Source organism: Bos javanicus, chromosome 8, assembly GCF_032452875.1.
Source record: "Bos javanicus breed banteng chromosome 8, ARS-OSU_banteng_1.0, whole genome shotgun sequence".
Classification (NCBI taxonomy): domain Eukaryota; kingdom Metazoa; phylum Chordata; class Mammalia; order Artiodactyla; family Bovidae; genus Bos; species Bos javanicus.
Window position 1 is genome coordinate 52511720 of NC_083875.1, and position 21799 is coordinate 52533518.

Genomic DNA, 21799 nt, shown 5'->3' on the forward strand with positions numbered 1-21799 from the left:
CATACACTGTCTTTCTTTTGAATCACTTCCAACATGTTATGACATTTTTCTTTTTAGTGTTTATTAAATGCCCTCCACATGCACAGTGCTGTTGAAAGAATATAAAAGACACAACTCTTGCCAATAAGAGACATATTATTAGATGAGAGGCATAATGATGCTTTTAGATGTTTTTATATACAGATATTATTTTTATATTTATCTTAAACATATAAGAAAGATATGAAAAAATTTAATACAGATTACTTTGTTTGGATGAGGTAGAATAATTGAACTAATGCACACTGTTCCTTAGCTCTTGGCTTGCCAAAAAACGTAGAGATGTCTCACCTACCACCTTCAGAACCATAATCCCAGCAGACTTGGGACTTCAGTTAGGGTAGAAATAACCCCCCCCCCTTTTTTTTTCTTTTTTGGGGGCCTTAATTTAATAGCTCTGTGATTCTCATCCTGAAGATTTTGAATCAGATATAGCTCTAACATCTGTAGCTTTAGCAATATAAGTATTCTGATTTTCACATTGTTCATTCAAGAGTCTTTTCTCTCCTGAGAACACACTGTGTGGTGAGCCATGTACCAGGAACTGGGAACAAACAGAGGCACCTCTACCTCATAGGAACTTACAGGCATGCAGGTGGGGACACAGCTATTCAAAGAATAATTGCACTAATCCAGCTATGACTAAAGGTATATAATCTTAGGACTCTGTAAGATGATGTAATTAAGAAAGCTGACCAGGTCTGGGAGTTTGCAGGCTTCCTTCTTGTGGTGAGACCTAAAGGGTAAGGAAGAGAAAGCAAGGTGGGGGCTGCTGGTAGGGAAGGGTGCAACAGGGAGAGGGTGTATATCGGCACCATATGGTCCAGGAACTGAAGGAATTGCCCGCAAATGTGACTTGACGTGAGGCAAGAGGGAGGCAGCACCCGATCCCATAGGCCCTGCAGGTCGAAGGTGGATCGTGCTCTTTACTCCATGAGTTTAGGTAAAGCACATAGACTGCTTCCTGGTACAACATAAATGTTGATATGATATTATTATTATTTACTTTAAAAACTGTATTATTACATAATATCAAATCTTACTATTTATTTTAAGAGCAAAGGGAAGCCATTCAATGATTTGGAGCAGGGGTATGACATATGACATCCAAATGTACATTTTATACCTAACTCTAGCCACTGTATAGAAAGACTGGAGAGAGGAGTTTGGTGCGAGCAGCTGTGAGAAGCCTAGAAACCAGGGTAGATCTTTAACAGACAGGATATCAGAGCAGACACTGTGGCTCATCTGTAGCCTGGAGCTTGGTTTTGCCTGTAGCCCATGACTTCAGAGGTACGTAACTTGGAGGGTCTCTAAGTCACGTGAGATTGTATATGTGTAAAATTACTTTTTCAGAAGTTGTCGTCTATCCAATTTGGAATGTTCAGTGGAGCCAACTGCTGAATCCAGTGCTTGGTCTGTTTTGGAAGACATTCACTATTGACTATTAAATAGCTTGGAGAATTCATCAGGAAGGCCAAGTTTCAGAAAAGGGCCCCAAAGCCACTACAGAATGGGCCCCCACAGAACAGCTGCTTCTGCTTCAGTGAGGCAGCTGAGGAGGGAGGAAGCTACCCTATGATACCCCTGTGAAGTGAAGTGAAGTCGCTCAGTCGTGTCCAACTCTTTGCGACCCCATGGACTGTAGCCTACCAGGCTTCTCTGTCCATGGGATTTTCCAGGCACGAGTACTGGAGTGGGTTGCCATTACCTTCTCCAGGGGATCTTCCTGACCCAGGGATTGAACCCGGGTCTCCCACATTGCAGGCAGACGCTTTACCATCTGAGCCACCAGGGAAGCTCATGATACCCCTGTAGTTCTTCTCAAATCTCTTTCCCACTGACTGACAAAACAGAATGTGCAAATCAATGCCCAGAAAGCTGGCAAGCAGGTACTAAGACCTCTACCACCACTATCGTTAAGAAACATAAATGTCTCCAAGAGCATGCCTCACAATGCTATAGTCTGCCTTTTTTTTTGGTAGAACCTTAATCACATTCAGAACTCTGGTTGCATAGAATTTAGCTCTGCAGTATAGGAAGACTCACTAGAAGGATGTTGGAATGCTTCTTGTGAACCCATCCATGAAACTTAACTAAATTCACCCCGATGTGAGACAGTCAATAAAGGTATACATTTTATCACGTCACAATACCAGCTGTGTGCATTTGGACACTACTAGAGCCTCAACACTCTCCTTTATCAAATTGGAGATAATGATATTTGTCTTCAAAAGCTCTTGGGGAGATGAAGTTAAATAACATGACATGACAGGCGTTCAGTAATTGAAGCATCAGCCAATCAGTGAACACCATTCTGCAACCTATAGAGCAGTGGTCCCCAACCTTGATGGCAACAGGGCCTGTTTGGTGGAAGACAATTTTTCCATGGACTAGGGGGTGGTGATGGTTTCAGGATGATTCAAGAGCATTGTATTTACCCTGCACTTTGTTTCTATTATTACATCAGCTCCCCCTCAGATCATCAGGCATTAGATCCCAAAGGTTGGGGACCCCTGCTATGGAGGAAATGGAATCCCTTAAAGATGGATATTAAATAAAGATTACTGCTAAAAAGACTTAATGGCCCCAATAGATGTGGCCCCCTGTATCAGTCCTATGGGATTGGATGAGCATATTTTCCCCTGGAAAAGTAGATGGGATTTGGTTGTGTACTGTTTCAGATATGTGTTTGTGTTAAGTTTAAAAAAATAATGCATCCACATAAATAATGAAAAGAAAATCCTTCTTCTTCAGTTTGTCAAGTTTCCTTCTTGAAATACCCCATGCATATGAACACACATGCCCTCTACATTCTTCCTTTTTCTCCTGAAAAAATTGGGTCATAATATATGCCTCTCTGCACTTATATTTATTTATTTACCCCCTCCCTTGAAGATCAATCCATTTCAGTTCATGTAGAACCAATCACCCATTGATGGCAGCCAGTTGTTTGGCTTCTTTTGCTTTTACAAAATTTGCTCTGTCGAACACCCATTCTTGTTCATAAGTGACTATTATATCTGTAGAATTAATTTTAAGACGTAGAAAGGCTAAGTCAAAGGTTAAGTACTGTGTATAATTTTACTGATATGACCAAATTACTCTCCAAACACTTGTACCAGAGCTTTACCGATCCTGTAGAAGCTGCATTTGTGCCTACATCTTGTCAACAGTGTATCATCAACCCTTTTGATTTTTGCCAGTGAAGTAAGGGAGGTGATACCAGAGTAGATCAAGAGGAATCCTGACCAAGAGACAGAGGTGAGGGATTAATTCGAAGATAAGAGGTGAGAGAAGGTAGGATTTAAATATAAATTTAGAAAGGAAACTCATAACCTTCTGCCACTTACTGTGTGACAGGCAGTGACCTGACAAGGCAATGCACCTGCTGTTATATTCGATCTTTATAGCCATGTGAACTCATAAACACTGTCATCCCCCTTTTCACTCTGATGCCCAATTTCTGTGCACTACACTTCCTGTGTCCTTATTTCACAGTTGAGGAAACTAAGGCCCAAAGAGGTTAAGTGATGTATCCCAGATTTCAGTGAAGTTAAGTCAAGATAAGGGTTCCACTTTCCAGCTCCATGTACACATTGCATTAGGTCAGGATTCTGGCCTGTACCATTGAAGCAGCAAAGGATCTGAATATATTTTCAGGGTGTATTTCATCCATGGTTTAATAGTTGAGTTGAATTCAGTCGTTTCCTATAGTAGGAGAATTTCTGTAATAGTTGAGTGGACATGATCTTAAACACACTAATATTTTTCATGTTAGTAATAAATTCTTCCTCAGAGATTCTCTGTTCCTTTTCACAAAAACTACTATATTTACCCAAGGAGCATTCTTGACAGAAGCTCCATGAGATGAAAGCTCTAAGCTTCTTGGGATTTTAAGATTTTCTGATAAAGGATTAAGCAGCCCCTCCTGAATTCTACCCTTAGTCCTTTGGAATTTTAAAATTGGCCTGTAAATCCTTCTTAAAACACCCTTACAGACTGGGACTGGCAGCTGTGCCCTCTTCCTTATTGTTTTCTATTACTTCAGAGTTCAGGATCACGGAGATTATAAGTTTTAGCTAGATTTCCTCATTTCCCACTTGTTTGCAGAGTCCAGGATCTCTTCTGTGTATATCTGGGCAGTTTCCACTTAAATCAGAAGTGGGAGACTGCAGACATTCATATTTAATGAAGATAAAAAACATTCATTAAAGCATGAAGTCTCAGTGAGGAGATGACTCTTAAATGGCACAGAAATTTGGTAAATCATCCCTATTGGAAGGGTGGGACGATGTTTGAGAATGTGATGAAAAGATGGGAATAAAAATAAACCCTTTATCTGAAAAAAGTAAGCTGAGCCAATGACTTCTGTTTTTTTAAATTAAGAAGGCCTAACTTTGGAATTGTCCTAATTGGAAAATATCCTGATCATAGTCATTCTTTTACAGTAGAGCAGTGCTGTTCTAGCAGTGGAGAAATAGACCCTTAATATATTTGCCCAAAAGCAAGGAAATATAAGTGTTAAAGAATGGAATCTGAGAGCTGTAGTGATCTTAGACATGAACTAGCCTGAAGTCCAATTTTATAGACAATGAAACCGAGGCATAGTAAGTATATGCAATTTATTCAAGAAGACATTTTTGGTGACTGTAAGCCAAATCTAGAACCAAGCTCTCCTGCATTAGCTCGTTGCATGATTTAATGTCCATTATGTGATCCATATTTCATGATCTACTGAAAGAATATGCTTGTTTAGGATTGTGTTTTTTTTTAGAATGTACAGGGATTTATTTTTACAGCTATCCTAAACCTAATTGTTTTTAACTAAAGAAAGGGGTGCATAAATGAGAAGACTAATCTGTTAAAGAAATGGTTAAGATAAGGGCAATTAAGCTATTTTCACACAGGAAGCTTAGCTGATAAGACATACAATCTTTTGTTTTAGAAATTCTGCTTTTAGTTTTGCAACGCATGAATAAAGGCTATGTATTTATACTGTCTACTGAAGTCAGGAAACAAACTAAGTAGTGTTTTCTTTGCAAATGATAAACTGCTTAGGACTTGTTTCAAATTAATGATATAAGTAATCTAACAAGGTCTTTCATTGTACATTTATCAGAGCAAACAAAATGCAATGTGTTTTTATAACCAGATAGCTATTCGATTTTTTTTTTCTTTCCCACATTTGGATATAGATTGATATAGAATTACTTAAAATGCTGCATATAAATTAAACATTAAAAAGGAGATAGGGAGAGCCTAGGCTGCCCCATTATAATCTTTAGTTCTGCAGTCACTGCCTCAAGGACACTCATTTCATATCACATGTCTTTCTTTTGAAAAGTGATCACCAAGGTTCAAGTAACATTTAAGCATGGCCAGCAACTGCATAATTAATGGGTTTTTTGTGTGTTTTTTTGGGTTTAGTGTTCTTATTTTAATGAAAAACAAGGAAAACGAAGATTTTTCATACATTAACTCTCTTTTGTTCCTTCCCTCCTACCTTTGCAGATCGGGGCCCTGAAGGATTACTACCACTTCTATCACAGCAGGACGATTAAAAGGTCAGTTCTCTCAAGCAGAGGAACCCACAGTTTCATTTCAATGGAACCAAAGGTAAGAAGAACCAGCTGGGTGGGGACCAAGAGATAGATCTTCTGCATTTTTCATTGGTAATCTCACACTAGGAGCTGGTAACTAGCACGAAGGCTTAAATTTCAAGAGCAATCGTACTATCCAGTATCATTGTTTCCTTTTCAGACCAAAAATAGGCGATGGTTTGATTTCTTATTGAAGTGCCTGTATCATCCTAGTTGTAGAACAGCCCAGGGCTATCAGAAGTAGGAGTTGTCATAGAGAAATGAAAAGGGTATATATGTGAGGGCAGATAAGGATGTATTCAGAAATAGTGAAGTGTTAAGGAGACCATACCTTCTGTGTATTTGCATATAAATCTGAAGTTCTATCTGAGCTCCATAGAGGGGTCTCTTCCAGAAGCTTCAGGTCACTGTGATCCTTGTAGTTTCAGTTGGCATTAATACAGCCAGTCCATTGGGAGCCCAAAGACCAGACCATGGCCTAGACCATGTCTGAGACAGGAGGAATTCTGAGCACAGAATGGATAGAAGCTACTTCTCTTGGGGGCTCATCAGAGACCTTTCTTACACGTTCTCTTGACCCCAATCCTGTTGGGCTGTACAGAAAGCATAATCCTAGGAGAAGCTAGGAGGACATCTGTGTCTATGTCTAGATTCTCCCAGTCCATGTTGGTGGCAGTTCAGCTTTGACATGAGAGATAGTAAGTGGTGGGGTTGTATTAGGGACAAAGAGGCTAGTTAACTGGCAACTAAAGCTCTGGGGATGAGTTAACTGTCTGTCCTTATTAAGTTGGAGGAAGGGATTGTCTCTGACAGAGAACCACTTGGCCTCCCAGATACGGTAAGTAAGGAGGAAGAGAGGACAGGGGTACCAACCTGGTCACCTGTGGGCTCATGTTTGCTGTTTACTCGTTAGGAAGCGTTGATTTTTCCTCGTTATGATTAGGGTTTACCGTATGAGCTCATTTTCAAATAAATTGGTCAGCAAGTCCCTACCAGTGAGCATAACAATTTCACCTCGAGATTCCTCGAAAATTATATTCCTTATTAAAGCAACAAGGTCCCTATTTGAATTAATATGCAAATCAGGTTTGCAGTTTGGAGTCCTGCCCTCGGTTATGTGCCACAGTTTGCCTTGTTTAATTTTTTTCTGGAATATTATCACACAGTGTTCATGATTGTAAAATTATATCTTGGTGGTTAGAAAAAACACTTTTGTCATAGGGCCCAATTTTCCATGGGTTAGAGGAACATCCCCTGATACTTAATACTCTGGCAGCCTGTGGATTATATAAATATATATATTTCCCCTTCATCTCTATTCAGAATTAAATGTTACTGGAAAAGCAATCTGTTAGGACGTTCTTGAATTAGCAAAGTTTTTGAAGCGGAGTCACGTTTTTCATCTGTTAACTTTTCCAAAGCTTTCTTGAACTTCAGTAATTTAAATGATTTTAATTTCAGACCTCATGTGCATAGCCAATGTGAATTTGAAAATCCGAGTACTAATTGGTTTGGGAGGTTAGAACAGAAGAAAACATAGAGCTGTTTCAATCCTTAATGTTTTCTTGGGGACGCTGTCTCCCCTTCCTATCTCAATGTATCAGATTGCGCGTGCAGGACCCAACCGAGACCTCGGATGCTGAACACACAGTGCTCGATGTGTTCATCCTTCCCCACCCAGCGCAGAGAAGCAGGGCTGGTTCATGCCAGCCTCAGGGTACACACTCAGTTCCTCCTCCTCCTCCTCCTCAGCGCCAGGAACAGCCCAGGGTAGGACTGTACCTTCCTCCTCATTCTGACACGCCTGCCCCTCTTTCCCACCCAGCTGTTTATACAAGACATGCCACAGCTCTACCAACTTTGCAGATGGAGGGCCCCAAATGGGCAATTGCCCACAGTTTTTTTCAGATATTTCTTAAAGTCCGATCATTCCTTCAACTGGTCATTTCTTGAGCCTCTGGGATATGCCAGCCCCCGTGTTAGGCTTTGAGGATTTGTGGCTAGGGTGGTCCCCTTAGCGAGCTTGCGGCAGCCTCCCACAGTAGCTTTCAGATATAGCTTTTTTTAATTACAAGATGTTACAGTGCTTCTCAGTGTTGGGGATGGAGGAGCAAAGGAGATGGGGTCTACTATATTCTTCCTCCTTCTCAGTTTCCTCCTCAAAAAGCTCAGGCCTGCTGAGGCTGTTTCCTTTTTAATTAAAAAAAAAAACAAAACTTTATTACAGAGAAGTTGCAAAAGCATTATGAAGAATTCCTATGTTTGCTTTCCAGATTCCCCAAATGTTAACATTCTTTACATTTTATCATGCTTACTTGATCGTTTTCTCTCTCTCCTCTCTATACACACGCAGTCCCAGGTATGTATATAAGTTTCTTTTTGAAAATATGGGTGCAAATTGCAGACACAATGCCCCTTTAAATACTTCACTGTGTATTTACTAAAACCATGGACATTTTGGACACATAACCAGATATACATTGGCTCACATTTTGGTAAAATCTGGATATTAACATCGATTCAGTATTACTATCTAATTTACAGATTTTATTCATATCTTGCCAGTTCTCCCTTTTCTGAGCCAGGAGCACATCAGTTGTCATGTTCCCCAAGCCCCCTCGGTATAAACACTGTCATACTTCATCTTCATCTTCTTTTTGTTTTCTTTTTCCTTCCTTTCCCTTGTCTTCCCCTCTCTTTTCTTTCACGATCTAGAACTTTTGCAGAGTACTGACCAATTATTTTGGCAAATCTCTCAAGTTGGGCTTGTCTGGTTGTTTGAGATTAGATTCAGGCTTGGTAAGAACCCGAGAAGTGCTGTGTTCTTCCCAGTGTATCAGATCAGAGGTACATGACATTGATGTGTTTCATTTTCCTTGATTTTAACTTCGGTTACTTGATGAAGGTGGTGTCTGCCAGTTTTTTTTTTTTTTTTTAAATAAAGTTTTCCTCCCACCTAATTAATAACTGTTTTGTGGGGAAAGACTTGGAGACTATGTAAATTTCTATTGGCTGACTTTATATTTTTTCACTCCCAGCAGACCTCATGGGGAGTATAAAGTGTCAGTGTGACTTGTTTTCTAGGCAGATCTCCTTTTCTTTAATCTTGGGTGTGTGTGTGGTGGGTGCTTTGTGTGCCAGAGTTGGAAGCACTTTTATGATTAGGGGATGGACCATGTGAAATGGCTTGGTGGAAAACATTGGTGATGCATGAAGTTATTTTTGTTCATCATCGTCTCCAGAATAGGAAAACACACATGGGTGAATTGCAAGGAATACATACACTCAACAGATCCTAGCTTTTACTTGCTGGAGTAAATTGCATGGCTCCTTCTTCTCCCTGCTATCGTTTTTACTTAGAGGGTTCTAAAGAAGGATATGCAAAAGTAGCAATGTTGTAAGAATAACCCGCTTGGTGCTAAGAAAATGCTGTGGTCAGTTGGGGCACATGAGTGCAGAGAACAAGAATAGACTGGATTCCCATATGTTAACAGTATGTTATGATTAGCTTTCAAATGACAGGGATCCACAGACTTCTAAGATAGCATCACTATACAATAATAACACAGTTCCCCGAAAAGTGTTGGTACAGTGTTACAGCAGTTGGAAGGGTGAGTCTCATAATGTTCTTGACTCATCAACTTTTCTCCAAGAGACCTAGGTTAAATTTGAGAAACAGCAGTCTTGAGTTAACATTCCCAGAAGCCTCTCATTAATCTGCTTAGAAATCTTTGCCAGCCCTTTGGCATTTTGGTCAAAGAGGGTGTTATCTACAGGAGCTCTTGGGAATAAAAGTTCTTTACAGCTCTTTAGCTGCCCATGCAGATACAGGCGGGGGCAGAGGAGATACTTTTCTTTCATTCTTCTCCTCCTTTCCCAGAACAGAAAGTCAGAATCCTACATTTCCCATTAGAGCAGGCTTTTAAAAACAAAAAATATAAACTGTTAGTGAGCCCCCATGACCTCTCCATGTATAGTTAATATACAAACACAACTTCTGCCTTTGCCCATTAGATTTTATCTTGAAGATATTGGCCTTTCAATCTCTTATCTTTTCTAATCCCTTTTCTGTCTTCAGATATAAAGATCAATTTTTAATCCAAATCTAGGATAGTATTACCTTCTGCTCTGGTCTCAGGGATGAGCAATTTATCCTGTCTTAGTTTTTCCTAAAGTTCATCTTATCAACCCATGGTGTTGTATGGGTGTTGTATAGCTGTGTATCTCAAATACGGAAAAACTATTCACATTGTTTTATTTACTGTGCAGTCATAGGCTCCTTGGAGAAGGCAATGGCAGCCCACTCCAGTACTCTTGTCCGGAAAATCCCGTGGATGGAGGAGCCTGGTAGGCTGTAGTCCATGGGGTCACAAAGAGTCAGACATGACTGAGCGACTTCACTTTCACTTTTCACTTTCATGCATTGGAGAAGGAAATGGCAACCCACTCCAGTGTTCTTGCCTGGAGACCCAGGGACGGGGCAGCCTGGTGGGCTGCCGTCTATGGGGTCGCACAGAGTTGGATACGACTGAAGCGACTTAGTAGCAGCAGCAGCAGCATAGGCTCCTTAGAGTAAGACTTCTCTCTTTCTTATTCAATAGCTGGCATACCCTCCATCATATTCCTATGAGGATCATTTTCAGATCTGTTAAACATGCCCAATGACAGAAAGCTGAGTAATGGACAAGGCAAACATTTCTAAAATTGAAGAGATTTAATGTGTTGAGCTAAAATCTGCTTGCCTGTAACTTCTACCTGTAGGATCTACTTTTACTTAGATTTATACATAACAGCTCTTTATATATTTGGAGTGCATCACTTAGTCATATAGAACTGCAATTGGTCCTCTGTCGGTGTGGCCCAGAATTAAGTTCAAAGCTTTAGTTTACAGAGAAATTGCTCATTTGTTACATTTACACATAAGCCATTTCCTCTGAAGGGAATTTTAGAGCAGGGCATTCAAACTTTGTACAATGAGCTAAAGGAGTGTAGGAAAAAGACAAGAAGGGAGAATGAAGTAATTAGAGATAGTTGGCAAGATCAGATGAAATCAAACCTGTGAAGGAAGAAAGGTAAGTTCAAATTCCTTGCTAATCCCAGTTGGCACCCGTTGTATCCAGGATTTGATTTTCAGATGATAGGAATTTTTCTTTTTGCCTCAAGGGTGAAGACCATGTGATGTCCCAGTTCATCTCACTACCCTCTTCCCCTCTTAGTGTCTATATGCTTGTTCTCTGGGTCTGTGTCTCTATTTCTGTTTTGCAGACAAGATCATCTATACCATTTTTCTAGATTCCACATATATGTATTAATATATGATATTTGTTTTGCTCTTTCTGACTTATTTCACTCTGTATGACAGTTTCTAGGTCCATCCACATCTTTGCAAATGATCCAATTTTATTCCTTCTTATGGCTGAGTAATATTCCATTGTGTGTGTGTGTGTGTGTGTATATATGTGTGTGTGTATACACACACACACTATTGATACCATGTATAAACTAGATAGCTAATGAGAACCTACTGTATAGCTCAGGGAGCTGTACGCAGTGCTCTCTGGTGACCTAAATGGGAAGGAAATCCAGAAAAGAGGGGATGTATGTACACATGGCCTTGTGGCACTAGAGGTAAAGAACCCATTTGCCAATGCAGAAGACATAAGAGATGCAGGTTTGATCCCTGGATTGGGAAGATCCCCTAGACGAGGGTATGGCAACCCCCTCCAGTATCCTTGCCTGGAGAATCCATGGATTGTGGAGCCTGGTGGTCTACAGTCCATGGGGTTGCAGAGTTGGATGCAGTTGAGTGACTTAGCACTTTTGCACATGTATACATGTAGCTGATGCACTTTGCTGTACAGCAGAAATGAATACAACATTGTAAAGCAATTGTGCATGTGTGTGTGCTATATTCCAATAAAAACTAATTTTTAAAAAGGCCATGTGATGGAGTAAAGTGAGAGTACAGGAGTACTTTGTTGTACATAGTCGTCATGTTCCTGAAAAGTTGTATACACCTATTTATCAGGCAAACCCCATTTCCCATGGATTCACTTTATAATTTCAGAATCAGTTTATCTTCACTGTAGATTGACATATCACTGATCTATGGAGACAACCAGTGCATTAGTTTACTCTTTTTCTTAACTCTGAAGCAAACCATTTATAAGTTGTTGGCACACACCTGATCTGCCCAGGGGACTTTTGAAAGTAAAGAAACCTTATTCAGTTAGAAATAGATGCTCAGGAATGTCTGCGCTGCATCTTGCCCTATTCCCAGGCATGAACCGCAGCTTTGCCTCTTCCACATTCCTTCTACCCTGAGTACAAGTGCTTCCTGTTCCGGCTGCTGCCCCACTTCCTCTCACCTCACGTGCCCTCATTGCAATTGGGGCTCCCCTGGACTGCTTTCTCTGGTAGGTTAGTTTTCTGCTCTCTGGTCTGAAATTGATGCTAACTTCATGATTTCACTTTGTTTTGTGAAGTGCAGTTTTATAACAACATTCCTGGGCTTGTGCTCAGTGACTGTATGGGCAGATTCTGGGTATGTTCATTTGGACGAGAAGGGCTGTCTCCTCTGGGGCAGGAACCTGAGGCTGTGTGTTCTCAGCATGTGTCATAACCCTGATGACTGCACGCTTGCCTCACAGGATCTCACCAGTGAATGAAAGTAGTTACCAGATATCTTGAGAATGCCTTGTGTTCTTCTGGAAGAAGGGTAGACTTGGGTCTGATGATAAGCAGAGAGGATGTGGATGTAGTGCTCAACAGGCGTGTTGGGGGGCTTTCTTGTTCTGGATGACCTCCTTTAACCACCTTTCACCAGTTATGAAATGTGACTGCTATAGCAAAGTCCTGGCTTCAACTTTTGATAGCATTTCTGTGCCTTTGCAAATCCTATTAGACTGTGTAGACTCCTGGGAGAAGCATTTCAGCTGTAAGTTTGCAACCTGTGATGCAGGTATAATGGCAGGATGGCTGGGAGTATAGCAGAGACAGAGGAGTGTGTGGGTACAGATGCCACTAAGTCCTCCACCTTCCCTTCTTTTCTGTCTTGTTTTCACATCTCCTAGATGTCAGAATGATCGGAAACCAGAGAGTCAGATTGTACACTGCCAGGTTCTCTGATGGGAAAGTTTGGGTCATGACCCAAATCCCTTATAGACAGGAGTGAATTCAAAAAGTAGTTTTTTAAGCTACTTTGGAAAAGTTGCCAAATCTTTATTAGAGAGCACTTGGCAGCATTTCATTTCGAAAGTTATAAACTCATATGCCCACAGTGGATTGGAGATAAGAAAAAAGTATGATGGGCCAGATGGAAAATCAGTGGGCGTAGGACAGAGGGGAGAGCCCCTGCCATGTGTGCGGGAGTAGCCACTGCCCAGCAGCATCGTGTTGGCGAGCTGGCCTGGGCTTGCCACTTCAGAACCGGCAAGTCTGGACTTTCATAGGACATTTCTCAATTTGAAATGTTGGCCAATGATTTAAAAGTTTAAACATATGCATGGGGCCAACAAAAAAGCATCCGAAGGGCACCCCAGGTTGTCATCCCTGAGATGGGCAAGGTGGGAAGGCAGGCACCTTCATAATTTGGCCTCGGTCTTATCCTGACCTGAACGCTGGTTTCATTGTGTCAGTCACGCTCCTCTGGGTGGATCAAGCATGATTTTTCTCTATGTCTTAGTCTCTAAACCAAAATATCAAGATTTTTAAGGATAAATAATAAGCTCAGGGCTCTTGAGTTTTGAGGAAGGGGCTGCTGCAGGTGAGGACACAGTGGTGGTGGTGTGGGGAATGTTCATTCCAGCTCTTCTTATGTTTTTGACCAGTTTTCCACTGACAACAGTCTCAACAGGAAATGAAGCCTGGAGGAAACAGGATAAGTTGAAGAAAAGAACAAACAAGAAATAAAGTAATGACGATGTAAAAAGAGGAAGAGGAATTAGATAGGACAGGCATAGGGTAGATTATGGAGAAACCAATGGCACCCCACTCCAGTACTCTTGCCTGGAAAATCCCATGGACGAAGGAGCCTGGTAGGCTGCAGTCCATGGGGTCGCTAAGAGTTGGACACAACTGAGCGACTTCACTTTCACGCATTGGAGAAGGAAATGGCAACGCACTCCAGTGTTCTTGCCTGGAGAATCCCAGGGACGGGGGAGCCTGGTGGGCTGCCATCTATGGGGTCGCACAGAGTCGGACACGACTGAAGTGATTTAGCAGCAGCAGGGTAGATTATGGATTTTTGCCGCTTCAGTCACTTGAAGGAAATGTCAGATGTAAAATCTTTATTACTTTCTTAGTTTATGTAGTATTTCTAAGGTATCAGCTTTTACAACAGGGGGTGATGAAATGAAAATGGAATGAAAACAACATTCTGAATTTCTAGATAGGTCTGGTCTTAGTTCAGGTTGCTTAGGACAAGATATCATAGACAAGGTAGCTTGTAAACAACAGAAATTTATTTCTTCTTGTCTTAGAGGCTGGGAAGTTCAAGGTGATGAACTTGATCAAGTTCAAGATCAAGGTGCTGGCAGATTTCATGTCTGGCGAGAGCCCACTTCCTGGTTCATAGACAGTCATCCTCTTACTGTAATATCACCTGGCAGAAGAGGCAGGGGAGCACTCTGGGATCTCTTTTATAACAGCACTAATCCCATTTATAGGAGCTCCACCCTCATGACCTAATTACCTTCCAAAGGCCAGACCTCTAGATGCCATCATGTTGAGTATTAGGTTTCAGCATATGAATTTTGCAGAAACACAAACATTTGGTCTGTAACATGTCTTAAGAAGGGAACTTTAGAGCCACAGATTCTGTTGAACTCTTGGGCAAGTTAGGATATAATAAGTAAGCAATAAGCAAAAACAGCAAAAAAACAACAAAAGCCAGCAACAACAACAAAACTCAAAGCTGTTTTATTTGTCTGACTTTGAAGAGAAACATACTGATTTATGTCTTTATTTTAATGAATGTGAGAGTAAATAAGAGATCCAACTAAAACATCACCATTGAAAAGGCATGATTTGTTAAAAAGCCCTTGTGAATTTTGTTTCTGTGCTCAATTCTACCAAATGTCAATCAATTCTATGACATAAAAAAGAGACAATATGGTACAGCATAAAGAACCTTTGGATCCTTATTCTTGCTCTGATCTCTGGGGAGTGAGCACTTAGTTTCCTCTGACCATTGATTCTCCCTTCATTTGAAGACTCATCATTGTTCATGCATGTACTCAGGGAAATATTGATGTATAGTACAGTATAACGATTTGTATATATAAGAAAAGATCAAAAGCATAGGTTAAATTCTTATAATAAAATAGTAAGTTCTCCATTAAAATGGTGTTATAAATCTATACATACTGGTAAGGAAAAATCTTGAAAATAATATGTAAAGTAAAAAAAAAAATAAAACGGTATAGAAGGGCCTATCCTGTTTATGTTTTATGTTTAAAAACAAACAAACAAAAAGACCTGTGTATATGTGTGTGCAGTTATATGCAGTATAGGTTTGGAAGGAAATACAAACACATAAAAATAACTCTTAATAATTACCTTTCCACACTGTATGACTTTTAAAAAACTGTTTCTACTGACCCTGTCTTTGTTGATATCAACAATGTTTTGATATTTCATATCTGGTGAGTTAATTTCTTTTCTCATCTGCCTGTTTCTTTCACTTGATATGGGGATTGATCATTTGCTCCTTCTTGAAAAACAACTCTTTCTGGGTGGTTCTCCACCACCTCACCTATAAATTTTAGAGAGCTCAGGGCTCAGCTTTATGCTGGTGTCCTTGCTTCTAATTTGTATCTCCTTCTCTCACCTCCCTGACATCTCCAATTAGATATCTAGTAATCATCAAAACAATTATATGACATATACAATACTTTAAATTTCCATCCATCACCATGGCACTTTTCCTTTCAAGTAAATGGCACTGTAATTTATCTAGATATCCTAGCCAAAAATAGAGCAATCTATTCTTGATTCTCTCCCTTTTCCTCGTTTCCCCTCTTGGAACCAGTAAGAGATCCTGCTGGCTCCACCACTAAAATTTATCTTGAAGCTGTGAATCTGGGCTTTCCTCTCCTGCACTGCCACCAGCCTGGTTAACCCACCCTTGTCTTTGACTTGGACCACAGCAATTGCTTCCACTTCCACTCTTGTTCTTCTGCAGTCATTCTCCACAGAGAGTAAACTTCTTAAACTGTACAGAGATCAAGTCTTGTAAAGACTTTCCATGGACTTTGGAGTAAAATCCTTTTTCTTAATGATCTTTCAGGGCCATCATGATCTGGCCTCTTCCTACCTCCATGAGCTAGGCTTTGAAATGCCTCTTTCTTGTTTATCACTTGCAGTCACATTGACCTCTTTCTATAAACACCAAACTCTTTCCCTTTGGCTGGAACAAATTTCCTTTGGTCTTTGCACAAAGGTTTCTTCTCACCATTCACATATCAAAGCAAATGTCACCTACTTTGAAGGTCCTTCAGGAGTCATTCTTGCTAATATACATCCTTAAGCTCATCTGCCCAGCTCCTGTCTAGCTTTACATATTAATTTCCTCTTTGATACCTATCTGAATTTGAAATCACATTGTTTCTTTATTTGATTATTATGGGTTTTCCCTTCCAGGATAAGACTCAGTAAGAGTAGGAGCACCATCTAATTAACTGTAGTATACCCTTGACCTGGAGTAATATCTGGCACATCAGATCAGATCAGATCAGTCACTCAGTTGTGTCTGACTCTTTGCGACCCCATGAATCGCAGCACGCCAGGCCTCCCTGTCCATACCAACTCCCGGAGTTCACTGAGACTCACATCCATCGAGTCAATGATGCCATCCAGCCATCTCATCCTCTGTCATCCCCTTCTCCTCCTGCTCCCAATCCCTCCCAGCATCAGAGTCTTTTCCAATGAGTCAACTCTTCGCATGAGATGGCCAAAGTACTGGAGCTTCAGCTTTAGCATCATTCCATCCAAAGAACACCCAGGGCTGATCGCCTTCAGAATGGACTGGTTGGATCTCCTTGCAGTCCAAGGGACTCTCAAGAGTCTTCTCCAACACCACAGTTCAAAAGCATCAATTCTTCGGTGCTCAGCCTTCTTCACAGTCCAACTCTCACATCCATACATGACCACTGCAAAAACCATAGCTTTGACCAGACGGACCTTTGTTGGCAAAGTAATGTCTCTGCCTCTGAATATGCTGTCTAGGTTGGTCATAACTTTCCTTCCAAGGAGTAAGCGTCTTTTAATTTTATGGCTGCAGTCACCATCTGCAGTGATTTTCGAGCCCCAAAAATAAAGTCTGACACTGTTTCCACTGTTTCTCCATCTGTTTCCCATGAAGTGGTGGGACCAGATGCCGTGATCTTTGTTTCCTGAATGTTGAGCTTTAAGCCAACTTTTTCACTCTCCACTTTCACTTTCATCAAGAGGCTTTTTAGTTCCTCTTCACTTTCTGCCATAAGGGTGGTGTCATCTGCATATCTGAGGTTATTGATATTTCTCCCGGCAATCTTGATTCCAGTTTGTGTTTCTTCCAGTCCAGCGTTTCTCATGATGTACTCTGCATATAAGTTAAATAAGCAGGGTGACAATATACAGCCTTGACGTACTCCTTTTCCTATTTGGAACCAGTCTGTTGTTCCATGTCCAGTTCTAACTGTTGCTTCCTAAGCTGCATACAAATTTCTCAAGAGGCAGATCAGGTGGTCTGGTATTCCCATCTCTTTCAGAATTTTCCACAGTTTATTGTGATCCACACAGTCAAAGGCTTTGGCATAGTCAATAAAGCAGAAATAGATGTTTTTCTGGAACTCTCTTGCTTTTTTTGTGATCCAGCGGATGTTGGCAATTTGATCTCTGGTTCCTCTGCCTTTTCTAAAACCAGCTCGAACATGAGGAAGTTCACGGTTCACATATTGCTGAAGCCTGGCTTGGAGAATTTTGAGCATTACTTTACTAGCGTGTGAGATGAGTGCAGTTGTGTGGTAGTTTGAACATTCTTTGGCATTGCCTTTCTTTGGGATTGGAATGAAAACTGACCTTTTCCAGTCCTGTGGCCACTGCTGAGTTTTCCAAATTTGCTGGCATATTGAGTGCAGCACTTTCACAGCATCATCTTTCAGGATTTGGAATAGCTCAACTGGAATTCCGTCACCTCCACTAGCTTTGTTCATAGTGATGCTTTCTAAGGCCCACTTGACTTCACATTCCAGGAAGTCTGGCTCTAGGTGAGTGATCACACCATCGTGATTATCTGGGTCGTGAAGATCTTTTTGTACAGTTCTTCTGTGTATTCTTGCCATCTCTTTTTAATATCTTCTGCTTCTGTTAGGTCCATACCATTTCTGTCCTTTATCGAGCTCATCTTTGCATGAAATATTCCTTTGGTATCTCTGATTTTCTTGAAGAGATCCCTAGTCTTTCCCATTCTATTGTTTTCCTCTATTTCTTTGCATCTGGCACATAAGGACCATCAATAGGAGAATAAATGAATGAATAAATGATATTTACAAATTAACTTTTATAGGAAAATAAATGATGGAGGAAATAATAAACATAGGGGCTATAACTGTCTCTCAATTTGCTTAGAAATCATCATTTTATGGTGACATACACAGTCCTATCTCATTTTGGGGCAGCCAGTTGGAGAGACTGTTTCATAAAATGAAAGAAGTGTTGAATAGAGTTGAGATATTTGGATTCTGGTCTTAGCAATTCTCCTAGCTCAACTTGCTATTAGCAGGTCACTCCTCACTGGGCTTATTTCATTTGTAAAATCATGGAGCAGGTGATCTATTTTCTGACTTTAATTCCGAGCCATTAATTACCATCTTGAACCAATGTCACTTGTGATTTTGCTGTTGGTCCACATTGCCCATCACATGTTCCCTTTTCATCTTCCTGTTCTAATGTCTTTCCACACTTCCTCCTTCTCTTTCTCCCAGTACTTAGAATATTTCTTAGCACATTCAGCTCTCCCCCTGGACCCTGTTCTACCCGAAAGAGTGAATTTTGCAATTAGACTTGAGAATAATCTGGTTAGTCTTGAGACAGATGCAGACCTTACCTATTCAGCAATGCGTATGATAAATGAGGAACAGGTAACATTGCTTCTTTGTTTTCACAGTACCTGTCTCTCACTGATACAAAAGTATGATAAAAAGAATGGTAGTTATTATTACTGATGATCATGAATTCCAAAAGTCAGTTTTGTATAGCAAGACATAGTTAACACAAGTTCTTCTAAGGAATTTAATATTTTATGTGGTTTTTGGAGAAATAATACCTTCTGAACAGACAACAACAAGGGAACAAATTTTTAAAAGCTTGCCTTGGAAATTAGAAATATATTGGGAGGGTAGTGAGAATGGTAGGTAGGAAGTAGAAATAGAAGAGGCCCAAAATAAAATCAGATTGAATAAGGGTGGGCACAATTCATGGAAACTGTTGGTGGGATATAGATTCTTCTTTAATTTGTTGACAAAGCTAAACAAGTGTTTTCAGGTTCGAATTTTCAAGCCTAGGCAGTGATGCCACACCCCAGAAATAAAAAGGGCAAAGGGCGAGCAGAGTGAGCAGATGAAGGGCAGGACTGTGTCTTAGTGCAAATTTACTTGGCCCCAGATCAAGCTGTCAGCCTTTGCTCTAGAAAGAATGTTCCAGTAATGTCCCTGAAGATATGGACAAGCTTTGCAGACTTACTCTTTGGACCAGCAGGAAGCCCCTTTTCAGATCCATCTATTCACAAGACAATATAAGAAAGATGGAGACTCCATGGAGACTTGGGGGGAAAAATGGGGTCATTACCCAATACAGGGAAAACTGAATTCTCCCAGAAATGAGATAGCATGCAAGGACTGTCTGGGGTTCAGCCATTCTTTCATTTACTTTCTCCAGGTATAATTTTGAGAGCTTATCTTGTGCAAAATACTGGGCTAGACACCAGAGCTTTTTCCCTGTGGAGCTTACCCATAGAGCTTACCACCTAGTAAACCTAAAGTCCAGGCTGGAAGCCAGAAAACCCAGTTCTTAGCATTAGTTCCTATCCTCAAATACAATTCCAACAACACTGGAAAACTGAGACTTTTGAAAACATCAATTAATACTTCTTGGGTTTTGGTTTTGGTTTTTTTGGCCACACTATGTGGCATGTCGGGTCCTAGTTCCATGTGGGACCCTTGTTACCTGACCAGGGCTCACACCTGTGCCCCCCTACATTGGAAGCACAATGCCTTCACCACTGAACCACCAGGGAAGTTCCCCTTAATAAAGTTTTAAAAGCTTTTCACGAACACTTTCAAGTTTTTATTTATATTTAGGCTTCCAAGTAACAGAATATATTCTTAATAGCAGCATGTCCCAAATATTGTATGGGCCATACTTCTATTAAAATAATATGTTTTCACCTGAAATGGAAAGTTAACTGAGTGTTCTCTGTTATTGTTTTGTATGTCTGACAATGCTAATTTATAGGCAAATTGTTTTGAGACTACAGTTATGAAAAAGCATACTGATACTGAGACATTAGTACATGTAACTACCGTAAGGCACAGCTAAGGGTAAAAATGGATCAAAACCACCTTCTACCATGACCACAGTAAATCAGGAGATTTCCCATGTTTCCTATGTCATGAAGTGTTCGTTATCATTATATAAGAACCTGCTTAGAGTAACCATTATTTATTTACCATATATGTATGTTGGGACGTTTAGATTGATTCCCTAGCTTATAGTAATGCCATTAAAGTTCACCTGTCCCCACCCATGATAATTGCTTCTTTGTTGTTTGGTAGAAAATCTCTTTCAGCCCCTAGTAAAACATTTTACAGACTGTTCTTCTTGATTCCAAGAGACAAAGCCAATTTTCTCAGTGGCTGAGCTCTGTATACCTGACTCTGTGTGTGTGTGGCGGCGGGGGGGGAGGGGGGGGTGTGGGTGGGAGGGTGGGGTGGGGGTCACTACAGCTAACCTGAAAGCAGCCACAACAAGGGCATTTGAAATGAAAGCATCTATTTATCAGCCTTCTGATCAGCTGTGCAGATTTGTAGGTTTTGTAGATTTTAAAGCAGTGTCATTGTAACGGTGTCCCTTCACAAGAGAAAGTTCCAACTCCTTAGACATGAGTTCTAACCAGTAGTTGTTATTAACTGATAGGAACAGGTTCGGAGAAGGCAGTGGTACCCCACTCCAGTGCTCTTGCCTGGAAAATCCCATGGATGGAGGAGCCTTGTGGGCTGCAGTCCATGGGGTCGCTAAGAGTCGGACACAACTGAGCGACTTCACTTTCACTTTTTACTTTCATGCATTGGAGAAGGAAATGGCAACCCACTCCAGTGTTCTTGCCTGGAGAATCCCAGGGATGGCAGAGCCTGGTGGGCTGCCATCTATGGGGTCACACAGAGTCGGACACGACTGAAGCGACTTAGCAGCAGCAGCAGCAGTAGCAGCAGGAACAGGTTGGAAGTCCAGCCTGGAACAGAACCTGAGACTGCTAAATTACCCCTGAGAGGGCAAAGGCTCCCCGTGTGGCTCTAAAGGAAGATAACAAGATGAATCATTAGTACAGAGAGCTGGACTTTTCCAATTCCTTGACTCACCAGCTCCACCTTTGGGGGGCATTGCGATTATCTCACTGGGAATAAAATTTAGAGTGTTTCTCCCTTTTGCATCAGTTCTAACATCCTGCATATGAGTTAATAACAGTGGTAGGGAAATTAGGAAGCCATTCTTTAAGAGTCAGTTTTCTCTTATCAGAAGTGTAAGTAGAGCCCATGTTTAGCCTTATGTGTCTAATTCAAATTTGTAGTTGTGCAAACTGTGAAGTGACAAGCACAGCTCTCCGCATTTGTGGCATAATTTACAAGTTTTGAATCTGATATGTTACATGACTAGAAAGAATAGTCATGGGGAAAATGGTACCTAACAGCTTTTTAAGCTTGGATATGTTTTTATTAAATCCTTTAAAATCTTCACTGTGTTATGTATATATTTTAATTCTTTATAGTTGGTTTTCCCCATTTCATTATGATTTTCAGACATACAGCAAAATTAAAGAATTTAAAGTGATCACCATTATACTTGCTGTCTAGAGTCCACCATTAGCATTTACATGCTTTTTTATCTCCTATCTATGTACC

General features: G+C 40.7%; 1 protein-coding gene across 4 annotated transcripts in view; it reads left to right on the forward strand.

The window, feature by feature from the left end:
• The window catches only part of PCSK5 (proprotein convertase subtilisin/kexin type 5), a 516633-nt gene that overhangs the window by 39704 nt on the left and 455130 nt on the right, over positions 1-21799 (forward strand). For all 4 annotated transcript variants that reach the window (XM_061425568.1, XM_061425565.1, XM_061425567.1 and 1 more), the window contains exon 2: positions 5554-5658. In XM_061425568.1, coding sequence (XP_061281552.1) covers positions 5554-5658 — 105 coding nt within the window. The remainder of the gene's footprint in view (positions 1-5553; positions 5659-21799) is intronic.